This window comes from Entelurus aequoreus, linkage group LG07, assembly GCF_033978785.1.
Source record: "Entelurus aequoreus isolate RoL-2023_Sb linkage group LG07, RoL_Eaeq_v1.1, whole genome shotgun sequence".
In the NCBI taxonomy this organism is placed as follows: domain Eukaryota; kingdom Metazoa; phylum Chordata; class Actinopteri; order Syngnathiformes; family Syngnathidae; genus Entelurus; species Entelurus aequoreus.
In genome coordinates, this window is record NC_084737.1 from 25,035,202 (window position 1) to 25,048,778 (window position 13,577).

Sequence of the window (13,577 nt, forward strand, 5' to 3'; positions counted from 1 at the left end):
AAACAAGTTGAAAAACTTATTCGGGTGTTTGCATTTAGTGGTCAATTGTACTAAATATGTACTTCACTGTGCAACCTACTAATAAAAGTCTCAATCAATCAAAAAAAAAAAAACTCCAACCCTTCCCCCATCCATTCCTGAGCTAAGATAAAAGGTGTGTGCCTCACCGACACTCTCCTGTAAACAGACGACCTTTGTCTTTTGAGCCCTCCAATAAATACTAAAAAAAAAGGTATTCTCTGAACATTTCTTATTAAATAGATTATTACATTGTAAAACAACAGACACCTTACTTTTGCTTGTCCTTATGTCCCTGCAAGATGATGTTACGTTTTGGACGCATGGCTGCAATTGTTGTGATCTCTTGGATGCAGAATTGTACACCAGTAAAACCAGCAAACCAGTAATTATAGTCTGCAAATTGTGTTGTTGTTGAATGATATTTATCTGATTTAAAGTTAGATACAGTTAATATACGTGTCTGTCTATCTGTGTTGTTGGCCCTGCGATGAGATGGCGACTTGTCCAGGGTTTACCCCGCCTTCCGCCCGAATGCAGCTGAGATAGGTTCCAGCACCCCCTGCGACTCCGACAGGGACATGCGGTATATAAATGGATGGATGGATCATTTGTTGTCGTGCTTTTTTGTGTAGACACCATGAAAACATACATTTAGAATGAATCGTTCATGACTTGCCCATCACTATGACTCATTGGCCCCGCCCCTAAGTGACGCAAGCGTGGAGGATATGCGCTTTGCAGCAAAGTCCTCCTTTACTCCACACACGCTACTAAGCCTCGGCACATCTCCTCACATCGCTACTAACTACACTTTATTCATCCTCCGTGTCAGGATGAATTCCACTCGTCTCAGTCAACTTTGGAGATTATTTGGCCCGCTTAGCTTGCTAGTTGTTTTAGCGCGCTAGTTAGCTTAGCGTGCTAATTAGCTTAGCTTGTTAGCTGCTAACAAAGAGACGCGGATTCGATCAACACATCGCTTAGTTAAGATCAATTGTGAGTGTAAAGTATTGTGATTGTGTGAAAATGTGCGAAAGAACGATGGCAGAGTACAAAGAGGAACTTTCTCGAACAAAAGAAGAGAACAAGAGACTACGTCAACTACTGGAGGCTGTTTTCAAGAAACCTCAAGTTGTGTTACACAGAACAGGTTTGTTTACTTCTTACTCTCACATGTTTACTAACTTTATATTTCATCATTAACATGAAAATGACATGTTTGTTTACTTCTTACTCTCACATGTTTACTAACTTTTTATTTCATCATTAACATGAACATGACGTGTTAGATACATTTTGATTAATAGGTGTACTCAGACACATGATTGTTATTGTGTTATTAATGTGATTATCAGACAGCAGTCATTTTCATTAGATAATGTTCAAATATAGGTGATTTGGCCCACTTATAATTAGAATAACAAAAATAATGTTGTTTTTCATCAGATATGTACAAGTGTTGTATATGTTGATGGGAGCCGTGCTTTGGAAATGATGTGTACCCCTTTCAGAGATCACATTTAGTTCCACTTCAAACATTCACATGTTCCACAAGGAGATGAGATGGTATAACGTGAACAGTTCTGGAACTTTCTAACTCGGGGGGAAAAAATGTGATCTCGTTGGAAACACAATGTATTGGGTATTACAAAATGGTGGCTGCCAATGTAGTTTACAATGTCACTACGTCAGTAGTTGTCAAACTTTTTTCAACAAGTACCACCTCAGAAAATACTTGGATTTCCAAGTGACACCATCATGAACAGCATTAAAATACAGTAGCATAGTAGGCCTTAATTATTCATAAAAAAACAAGGAAGACACGTTATTTAACAAGTATATTTAATAGTGTTAGTTACTGTAACATTCCTAGGGATGATGCTCAAAACCGGTTTTCCCGGTTGTTCGATAAGAAAATAATCGAGTCCTCGGACTCGAATCCCTTTTTGAGAACCGGTACCCATTATCGAGACCACTATAGTAAAGAAAAAGAGTTGGTTCTTTATTCGAATCCCTGGGAACGAATCCCGTCCCGACAAGAAATGCCCCGTAGGACATCACAAGAAATTACGTCACGTAGCTCAGTCATTTGTCACGGTGGGGTGCTGCGGTTCGTTCTCCCGGGACGCAAAACTGACGGCTCTGGATGAAAGCGTGCAGGTAGGAGATGATTTATTTCTCATAAATCATACACATTACAACAGACAGGAACGAAACAAAAGGTAAGTGTGCCGTTCGCACGAGAAGCTAAAGCAAAAACTTACTTAGCACAGGAATACTAGAAGCTAAGGTAACTTAGCACAAGAATCATGCGCTCGAAAACCAGAATGCCAACATAACTGTTGCAAATGTAAACAATGAAGCCACGACGAGTGACATTTTTGCACAATAACTCAGATATGGTAATACTATAGTAGCGAGCAGTAGTGAATGTGAAGTGATTTGTTAAACCGAATATTGTGTGTTTTTTTCCTTATACAACAACCTATCTGGACTCGATAAGAGAATCAATAAGGAGTCGGTTCGATAAGAGGATTCGATAATAGGCTCGAACTCAATAATTTCTTATCAAACATCATCCCTAAACATTACACACAGTTTGAACAGTAACACTGTGACAGCATGTAGGAAAATAAAACACTGTACTTAAATAATATGCAGTGCGCACCAGATAGATTCTGGTGCGCACCAGTTAGTTTCTAGGATGCAGCTTCCTCAGTTGACCTCTGACCTGGTCCACATAGATGACTAATGTCTGCTAGAGGTGGTGGAGGAGGAGGAGGGTACAGCCATGGCTGGGGGGAGGCATGTTGAGGGGAGAAGAAGAAGGGGTGGCCTCGATGAGGAGTTGGGGGTGGGGAGGACACGTGCTGGTTGAACCGGTTGAAGAAGTTATTCAACTCATTGGCCCTCTCTATTGTCCCCCCTACTGCTCTGGTCTTTGTTTTGTTTTGTGGCCTGTGATGGTTTTTACACCTTCCCAGACCTCCCTCATGTTGTTCTGCTGCAGCTTCTTCCTGTAGCTGTCCTTAAGGCCTACTGAAATGAGATTTTCATATTTAAACGGGGATAGCAGATCCATTCTATGTGTCATACTTGATCATTTCGCGATATTGCCATATTTTTGCTGAAAGGATTTAGTAGAGAACATCGACGATAAAGGTCGCAACTTTTGGTCGCTGATAAAAAAAAACCTTGCCTGTATCGGAACTAGCGTGACGTCACAGGTTGAAGAGCTCCTCACATCTGCACATTGTTTACACCAGCAGCGAGAGCGATTCGGACCGAGAAAGCGACGATTACCCCATTAATTTGAGCGAGGATGAAAGATTCGTGGATGAGGAAAGTGACAGTGAAGGATTAGAGTGCAGTGCAGGACGCCAGGGTGTATCTTTTTTTCGCTCTGACCGTAACTTGGGTACAAGGGCTCATTGGATTCCACACTTTCTCCTTTTTCTATTGTGGATCACAAATTTGTATTTTAAACCACCTCGGATACTATATCCTCTTGAAAATGAGAGTCGAGAATGCGAAATGGACATTCACAGTGACTATTATCTCCACGACAATACATCGGTGAAGCACTTTAGCTTCGGAGCTAACGTGATAGCATCGTGCTTAACTGCGGATAGAAACAGGAGAAACATGCCCCTGACTGGAAGGATAGACAGAAGATCAACAATACTACTATTACTTCTACTATCAGGAGACACCGACCCAAACCCTGGACCTGTAACCACACGGTTAATGCTGTACAGCCTGGAGAAGCCTAGCAATGCTGTTGCTAACGACGCCATTGAAGTTAACTTAGCTACAGGACCTCGACAGAGCTATGCTAAAAACATTAGCTCTCCACCTACGCCAGCCCTCATGTGCTCATCACCACCCGTGCTCACCTGCGTTCCAGCGATCGACGGCGCGACGAAGGACTTCACCCGATCATCGGTGCGGTCGGCGGCTTGCGTCGGATAGCGCGTCTGCTATCCGACTCAAAGTCCTCCTGGTTGTGTTGCTGTAGCCAGCCGCTAATACACCGATCCCACCTACAGCTTTCTTCTTTGCTGTCTCCATTGTTCATTAAACAAATTGCAAAAGATTCACCAACACAGATGTCCAGAATACTGTGGAATTTTGCGATGAAAACACACGACTTAAGCTGGCCACCGTGCTATGCCAAAATGTCTGCTTCAACCCATGACGTCACGCGCAAACGTCATCATACCGAGACGTTTTCAGCCGGATATTTCCCGGGAAATTTAAAATTGCACTTTATAAGTTAACCCGGCCGTATTGGCATGTGTTGCAATGTTAAGATTTCATCATTGATATATAAACTATCAGACTGCGTGGTCGGTAGTAGTGGGATTCAGTAGGCCTTTAGCCTTCCTCACGCGTCGTTTCACCTCCCGCTGTGCTGCTCTCATTGCCTCCTGTCTCCACTCCTGAAGGCAGCTTTCTTCTTGTTGAGGACAGCTTTAACCTCCTGTGTTACCCAGGGTTTGTTATTAGGGTAGCACCGAACAGTCTTAGCAGGGCAGGTCGCGTCTACGATGAAGTTGAGGTAATCCGAAAGAAAGTGAGTCAGACCATCAATGTCCTCACCATGTGGAAACTGTGTACCATTTGTCTGTCACAGAATGACATCACACTTAGACATTCAGTGACAGTTTTCCAGTGTTTATCAGTGATTTTTCTTTAGTTATTTAGAATTTTGGTACAGTAAAGTCCTTTTAAACAAAGTGTTTGCTAGTGAAATTTTCTGAAATTTTGTAGGTATATTCTTGCTATCGTTTACATTTCAGAATGCATAATATTGTGTTTTAGAGAAATGCTTTGACATTTTTGTCAGGTTCAAACACCGATGACGTTTATTAGACAAGACAAGAAGCAAAGAAATCAAACAGAGACAGGATTCAATTAAGCTCATGAGGAGAAACGTCTGGGCTGCAACTTTGCACAGTTTCCCACCACGCTCTGACGATGGAATTCCACGCGTCCTCTTTTATTTGGGCCTGTTCTGATTACATATCTGCAGCTGTTTCTAAAGGGGGGGGGGGGTCGTAAACAGCTGTTGCACTCGGTCATAAACAGTTCAAAGAAAAGGTGCCTGGGGCTGCGTCAGGTCTGCTCCCTCTCCGCTTTGTAGATCTCGGGTCAGGACAAGGTCTTCCTGTGGCTGTCAATAGATCAAAGAAACCAACACCTCCATGTCGCATCCCATCGCACACAGTGGAGTTTTACAAGCCTTTTGCTTGATAAGATGAAAGACAGCTTTTGTCTTTTCGCAGGGGACCTGAACTCAATGGAACACAAAGTTGTGTGATAACTTATATACAATTATTCTGACAATTTTGTTATTATTGTTAATATTATCTGGAATCAATTTTTGGCAGCAGAAAAGTGGCAATTTGGGTAGTTTTTAGCTCTAAAAAGGGTATTTCAACAAGTAAACAGTACAGTAGGTACTTGATTTATATACTGTATATGTAATGCCCATAAGGGTATTCTAGTAGAATATGCAGAGATAAAATGTGTCAATATCAAAATATATCTTAAAATAAATTTTTTGCAGCAACAAAGTGGCCATTTGGGTAGATATTTGCTCTCAAAAGGGTATTTCAACAAGTAAACAGTACAGTAGGTACTTGATTTTGATATCTGTAATGCTCATAAGGGTATTCTAGTAAAATACGCTTGTGTAAATATGCGATGTGTAAATATCAAAATATTACATCAAATCACTTTTTGTCAGGCAATATTACATTTAATGACAATTTTACATAAATGAATACATCCAAACACATTGTACATATTTATTATGTGCAGGAAGAAATAACAGTTACATTTGTGTGTATCTTCCAAAGAAGAAAGAGGTTTTATCACATCAACATGGGACTAACAACACTCCTTTAAATCTCATCAATACCACAGAAGAGGAAAGCTGTCCTTTTCCGCGCACGATAAAGTCTTAAATAATGTCAAACACGTAGCGATACAATAACCAGGAAGATAAAGTGTTTGTCTTACACCTAGTAATCCGCTGTGGACAGACCAAGCCAAAAATGCAGGTTCAGCGAGCTCTGCGCGCCCCCGCGAAGGAAATACATTTTTGGCAGGCAATCACATTTTTCCACAACACCCCTAAAGGGACATGGAGGAAAGTCCTAGTTGGATATACAGCCGAATTAACTCCTGAACTGGCATTTTCACACAGACCTCAAACCATGCGCACGCATCCAATGCTTTCTGGTGCGCACCAGAAACATATACAAAAACAAATTGTCCCCATGTCCCTTTAGGGACTCTGTAAAAAATAAGTAAGTGGCTTTTAAAAAAAAAAAAAATAAACATTTAAAAAATAAATCACATGATGGGAGTCAGTGGCGCCCCCTTACGTCATTCATTGCAATGACAGAACAGTGAAAGTGATTGAAATTGTGGCCATAATACTCCCTGATTTTTTAAATCTACCCCTTGTTCATGTTTATATTATTGTTCCCTTTTACTCCTATGTCGGCTAGTTTTTATACAAAACATTAATAAAATATTCAAATATCACAGAATGTGACGTTTCAAAAGCACCATTGTAAAAACAATTGTAAGTCCAGGAAGTGACGTGGTCTTCCGGTATTTTTGTCATTATATGATGCCTTTATTTGTCTTTTTACATTTTGACAGAGGGAGGTATATTTAAAAAATTATGTATTTATGTTTTTAAGTTATGTACATGTATGTGTACATGTAGATGCTGTACCGGGACAGATCCATTAAAGGCCTACTGAAACCCACTACTACCGACCACGCAGTCTGATAGTTTATACTGTATATCAATGATGAAATCTTAACATTGCAACACATGCCAATACGGCCGGGTTAGCTTACTAAAGTGCAATTTTAAATTTCGCACCGAAATATCCTGCTGAAAACCTTTCGGTATGATGACGCCTGCGCGTGACGTCACGGATTGTAGATGGCATTTTGGGACAGCATGGTGGCCAGCTATTAAGTTGTCTGTTTTCATCGCAAAATTCCACAGTATTCTGGACATCTGTGTTGGTGAATCTTTTGCAATTTGTTCAATGAACAATGGAGACAGCAAAGAAGAAAGCTGTAGGTGGGAAGCTGTGTATTGTGGCCCGCTGCAGCAACACAAACACGTAGCCGGTGTTTCATTGTTTACATTCCCGAAATATGACAGTCAAGCTCTACCATTGGCCTGTGGAGAACTAGGACAACAGAGACTCTTACCAGGAGGACTTTGAGTTGGATACGCAGACGCGGTACCGTGAGTACGCAGCTGCGTCTTCCAAACATTTGATCACTTGCCCGTACGTGCGTACCGCTATGTGCATGTCACGTACGTAACTTTGGGGACTTTGGGGAAATATATGTGCTGTATGAACTTTTGGGAGGTGAACAGTACTTTGGGCTGTGGGATTGAGTGTGTTGTGCAGGTGTTTGAGTTGTATTGGCAGGTTATATGGACGGGAGGGGGGAGGTGTTTGTTATGCGGGATTAATTTGTGGCATATTAAATATAAGCCTGGTTGTGTTGTGGCTAATAGAGTATATATATGTCTTGTGTTTATTTACTGTTTTAGTCATTCCCAGCTGAATATCAGGTCCCACACGCCTCTCACAGCATCTTCCCTATCTGAATCGCTCCCACTACCCTTTAGTCCTTCACTCTCACTTTCTTCATCCACAAATCTTTCATCCTCGCTCAAATTAATGGGGAAATCGTCGCTTTCTCGGTCCGAACCGCTCTCGCTGCTTGTGGCCATGATTGTAAACAATGTGCAGATGTGAGGAGCTCCACAACTGGTGACGTCACGCGCATATCGTCTGCTACTTCCGGTACAGGCAAGGCTTTTTTATCAGCGACCAAAAGTTGCGAACTTTATCGTCGATGTTCTCTACTAAATCCTTTCAGCAAAAATATGGCAATATCTGAAATTATCAAGTATGACACATAGAATGGACCTGCTATCCCCGTTTAAATAAGAAAATCGCATTTCAGTTGGCCTTTAAGAGTTTCAGCAGATATATGTCCCATACGAATGAACTATACACAATAAATCATTGACAAAATGATGTGTCACATGAATGGTTTTTGAAGTAACATTTTTGTGACATGAAAAAAACACAATACATGTAAATAAATCATGGCGTTTACTTTTTGATATTAATATAAAACTCAAAGTAGTTTGGCTAATGAAGATGAAGTCTAATAAACAAGCTTTGTTCTTCTCCAACAACGTCTCCTTCAGTGCAACAGTTTGGCCAACAAAAATAAAGACTAGTGACACCGCTCACATCAAATACACAATCTTCACAGCCAGCGTTCAATTCAATGAGATGACAAAACATTTGAGCTAGTATTGATGTTAATTGAACACTGATACCGTTTGCAGTTAAATAAAGGAGAAGTGAACATCCCAGCAGGAAAGGTGTAAAACAGTACTTGCAACACGGTGCCTCCCTGTTTAAAGTGTCACCTTTATTGTTAGTTTTGAAGCCCAAATACCTCCATTTTGTACTTCACACCCTCATTATTAACCAGTAGAATTGTAGTTATTTGCCTTTCTTCGTCTTCAAGATGTTATTGCTTGTATGCACTTTGTGTGTGCGCCTCGACCCTGTAGTCACTCAGATGAAAGAGCGGAAGCGGTACTTTTCAAAGGTGGTATCGTACCGATTTCAACTGATTGTAATGTATATAATGTAATGTATGGTGGCCAAACAGCTCAATTTTTGTTTCATCTGACATCACATGGACAAAGATAAGACCTTCTGGAGGAAAGTTCTGTGGTCAGATAGAGTAAAAATGTAGCTGTTTGGCCACAATACCCAGCAATATGTTTGGAGGAGAAAAGGTGAGACCTTTAATCCCAGGAACACCATCCCTACTGTCAAGCATGGTGGTGGTCGTATTATGCTCTCTGCCTGTTTTGCTTTAAAAGGGACAATAAAAAAGGAGATTACCTCCAAATTCTTCAGGACAACCTAAAATCATCAGCCCGGAGTCTAGAATTAAGGTTTCAGAATGGCCTTCCCAAAGTCGTGTGGAAAATGCTGAAGAAACAAGTCTATGTCAGAAAACCAAAACATTTAGCTGAACTGCACCAATTTTGTCAAGAGGAGTGGTCAAAAATTAAAGCAGAAGCTTGTGGATGGCTACCAAAAGCATCTTATTGCAGTGAAACTTGCCAAGGGACATGTAAGCAAGTATCAACATTGCTGTATGTATACTTTTGACCCAGCATATTTGGTCACATTTTCAGTAGACCCATAATAAATTCATAAAAGAAGCAAACTTCATGAATGTTTTTAGTGACCAACAAGTATGTGCTCCAATCACTCTCACAAAAAAAAAAGAGTTGTAGAAATGATTGGAAACTCAAGACAGCCATGGCATTATGTTATTTCCAAGTGTATGTAAACTTTTGATCGCGACTGTATATATGCATGTGTATATGTATATATATCCATCCATCCATCCATTTTCTACCGCTTATCCCTTTCGGAGTCGCGGGGGGTGCTGGAGCCTATCTCAGCTACAATCGGGGGGAAGACGGGGTATCTATATATATATATATACTGTATACGTATTTATGTATACAGTATATGTTCAGTTTAACAGTCCAGTTGTGATTGATTGAATGCCCTGAGAATTATACTGGACATTCTTTTGTAATTGTCACAAAATAACGTGTAGTATTTTGTTAATTTCTTGCCAAAAATATTTTTATTTTATAGATATTTTCAAAGCAGAATATTGTCCTTAGGGCCCTCTGGCACCTCATGGGGGACCTGTAAAATCTGTGCCTCTTAAGACCCCACTGTTGGCTTTGTACGCTCATGTTACTTCTCATTTAGTCAAAGTTGATGCTAATCGACCTGTTTCTTCTCCTTTTTACTGAATGTGAAAGCAAAAGTGAGTCCACAAATAACCGAATCGTAAAGCAGAATCGAAAATGAAATTGGTAAAATCTTATCTATTTCGATCCCAACATGTGTTTGTCTTCTTGTGTCCTGCAGACGTCTGTGAAAAATATCGTCCTCCTGAGCAGCAGGAGGGGTCCTCCAGTATGGAGCAGAAGAGGTCACAGCACCTCCACGTGAAAGAAGAGGAGCCACAGCCCCCCCACTTTAAAGATGAAGAAAAACAGCGGCTGTCCCCCCATTTCATAGAGGAAGACAAAAGACACCTCATTAGTGTGAAGAGTGAAGATGATGAGGTCAAAGGTGAGAGTGAGGAGAAGAGAGAGGCGGAGCCTCCAAGCAGCAGCTCAACTCAACACATGACAACAGAAGCTGATGGTGACCACTGTGGAGGATCACAAGCAGACAAGCTCTTAGCTCCACTATCTGATAGTGAGGACACAACGTCACACTCTCCTGACACTGATGATGAAGACTTTAAAGATGATAAGACATGTCACACTGACAACACACACTTCACATGTTCTCACTGTGACAAAACTTTTAAAGACCAGCGTAATCTGAAGAGACACATGAGTACACACACCGGAGAGAAACCTTTTTCCTGCTCAGAATGTGGTAGAGATTTTAGACTAAAACACATGCTGAAAGTACACATGAGAACACACACTGGAGAAAAACCTTTTTTATGTTCAATCTGCGGTAAAGATTTTACTCAAAAACACCATTTGAAAATACACATGAGAATACACACTGGAAAAAAACCTTTTTCGTGTTCAATTTGCGGTAAAGATTTTACTCATAGGCACTATTTGAAAATACACATGAGAATACACACTGGAGAAAAACCTTTTTCCTGCTCAGAATGTGGTAAAAGTTTTGTAATAAATCAAAGTTTAAAAGTACATATGAGAACACATACTGGAGAAAAACCTTTTTCATGTTCAATCTGCGGTAAAGATTTTACTCAAAAGGAGCATTTTAAAGCACACATGAGAATACACACTGGAGAAAAACCTTTTCAATGTTCAATCTGCGGTAAAGATTTTACTCGAAGGGACCATTTCAAAACACACATGAGAATACACACTGGAGAAAAAACTTTTTCCTGCTCAGAATGAGATAAATGTTTTGTAATAAATCGAAGTTTAAAAGTACACATGAGAACACACACTGGTGAAAAACCTTTTATATGTTCAATATGTGGTAAAAGTTATATAGAAAGAAAGCAATTAAAATCACACATGATAACACACTCTGGTGAAAAACCATACTCCTGTTCAAGCTGCAGCAAAAGCTTTGGTCACCTAAACACTCTTAGTGCACACATGAGAACACACACAGGAGAGAAAGTGTTGAGTTGCAGTGTGTGTGGAGAAAGATTAACTTATAAGTACCAGTGTAAGAAACACAAGTGTGCTGGTGAGAACAGCAGCAGCAAATGTAGATGCAGGATTAGCCCTTTGAGACACTTGTGATTTAGGGCTATATAAATAAACATTGATTGATTGATTTGAAATAAACTGTCAAAACTTGGTTAACTTTGACTTTCTAACAACATCAGCACATATAACATGTGTGACATCATTGTTGTGTGTGTAACACAATCTTGTTATATTGATTCCAACATTTATAGATTAGACACTTCAGATTAGTGCTTTTATTTCAGTCAAGTACATGAGTTAATATACACATTTGTGTACTTTAAAATGAACAGAACAATTTCACTGAAAAGGCGAAAATAAACAGTACATAAAATATGTTACATACAATAAGCATTTTATGTGTAGATATTCATAATTCACTTTTATACTTATTCATAATAGTGTTTTATATATGATTTTTGAAATAATGAAGGGTTACATATTTTATTTTCTAATTCTAGATGATTCCATAGATGAACTCATTTATATGATGTACATATTTGTTTTACATTTGTTCATACCTTTGCTTTTGAGTACTCATAAATCCCTCTTAGTTCATATTTACTGGTTCACATCTGAAACATCTTCTGGACCACATCTTTAAGCATATTATTATATACTTTTTACATCATTTGAGCAGTTGTGTTTAATACAATTTTTAAATGTGACTTTATGAATCGTTTGTTGGGTCTCTATAATCCATTGTATTAATTATCTGTATTACTCTCTTTTGTAATAAGCATATTGTTGTGTGATTGTTTTATATGTATGTCCCCAGACCTTTATGCAATGAACAACGTATGCTTCAACTAAAGTTGGGTACAATAAATGTAGTTAATATTTGTGGGTATTTATTTTATTCTATTATCGCAGTCAATTTTTTAAATGTTTTCTTTATATGACTTAAATGTAGTTTCCAGCTTATTTCATCATCTAGACTAACTCAGCCTGAAGGATGTGAGTAATGTTGAGATGTATTGGAGATGCCTTGGTTTGTTTGGATGTTGTCAACCTGTCAATTGTTCTATTTTAAAATGTTGTCAGATCTCGCGAGAGAAACAAGCAACCAGCTCTATTACTTCTTCTTACTGGCAGTTTGCAGCCATGACTTGAAAGGTTCATACTGCCACCTACCGTACTGTAGAATGTAGTGTGGGCCATAGGACAGAAGGAGGAAATCCAGTTAAGAACCTGTGGAGGGCAGCAATACACCTAAGATGCTGTAAATAGAAAGAAGAAGGAGGAGGAGGAAAAAGCAAGATGGCGTTTGGGGGAGAAAGTCTAAACGTGGGCATTATAGTTCTGTATTTCTAATCAGTGCATACATGTGCACATTTATGTCGTTTAATAAACATCCTCAATAATTGTTTGTATCCGGATACATTAGTCTGAGCGCATTTTGACGCTTCTTCTCTTGTTAGCTAGCTTAGTCTGTTAGCTGCTAACAAAGACGTGACACATTCGTACAACTACGCGCGGACAATAGGCTGACCATGAGTCCTCTTTTCCCCGGACATGTCCTCTTTTGCGGGGGTGTCCGGGCGGGGTTTCTTAAATGCCTCAATTGTCCGGCATTTTGAATTAGGGTTGCGTGTATTTTCAATGTACGTTCAGGGTTAAAGGCCTACTGAAATGATTTTTTTTTTATTTAAACGGGAATAGCAGATCCATTCTATGTGTCATACTTGATCATTTTGCGATATTGCCATATTTTTGCTGAAAGGATTTAATAGAGAAAATCGACGATAAAGTTCGCAACTTTTGCTCGCTGATAAAAAAAAAGCCTTGCCTGTACCGGAAGTAGCGTGACGTCACAGGAGCTAGTATTCCTCACAATTCCCCATTGTTTACAATGGAGCGAGAGAGATTCGGACCGAGAAAGTGATGATTACCCCATTAATTTGAGCGAGGATGAAAGATTCGTAGATGAGGAACGTTACAGTGAAGGACTTGAGAGACAGTGATGGACGTATCTTTTTTCGCTCTGACCGTAACTTAGGTACAAGCTGGCTCATTGGATTCCACACTCTCCTTTTTTTATTGTGGATCACGGATTTGTATGTTAAACCACCTCGGATACTATATCCTCTTGAAAATGAGAGTCGAGAACGCAAAATGGACATTCAGTGCCTTTTATCTCCACGACAATACATCGGCGAAATGCTTTAGCTACGAGCTAACGTGATAG

The 13,577-nt window shown here is 39.7% G+C and overlaps 1 protein-coding gene across 1 annotated transcript in view; it reads left to right on the forward strand.

The window, feature by feature from the left end:
• The window catches only part of LOC133653549 (zinc finger protein ZFP2-like), a 390,781-nt gene extending 378,603 nt beyond the window's left edge, over nucleotides 1-12,178 (forward strand). Inside the window, exon 3 of the mRNA XM_062052956.1 lies at nucleotides 10,062-12,178. Coding sequence (XP_061908940.1) covers nucleotides 10,062-11,086 — 1,025 coding nt within the window. The 3' untranslated portion in view covers nucleotides 11,087-12,178. The remainder of the gene's footprint in view (nucleotides 1-10,061) is intronic.
• Nucleotides 12,179-13,577: the final 1,399 nt, after the last annotated feature.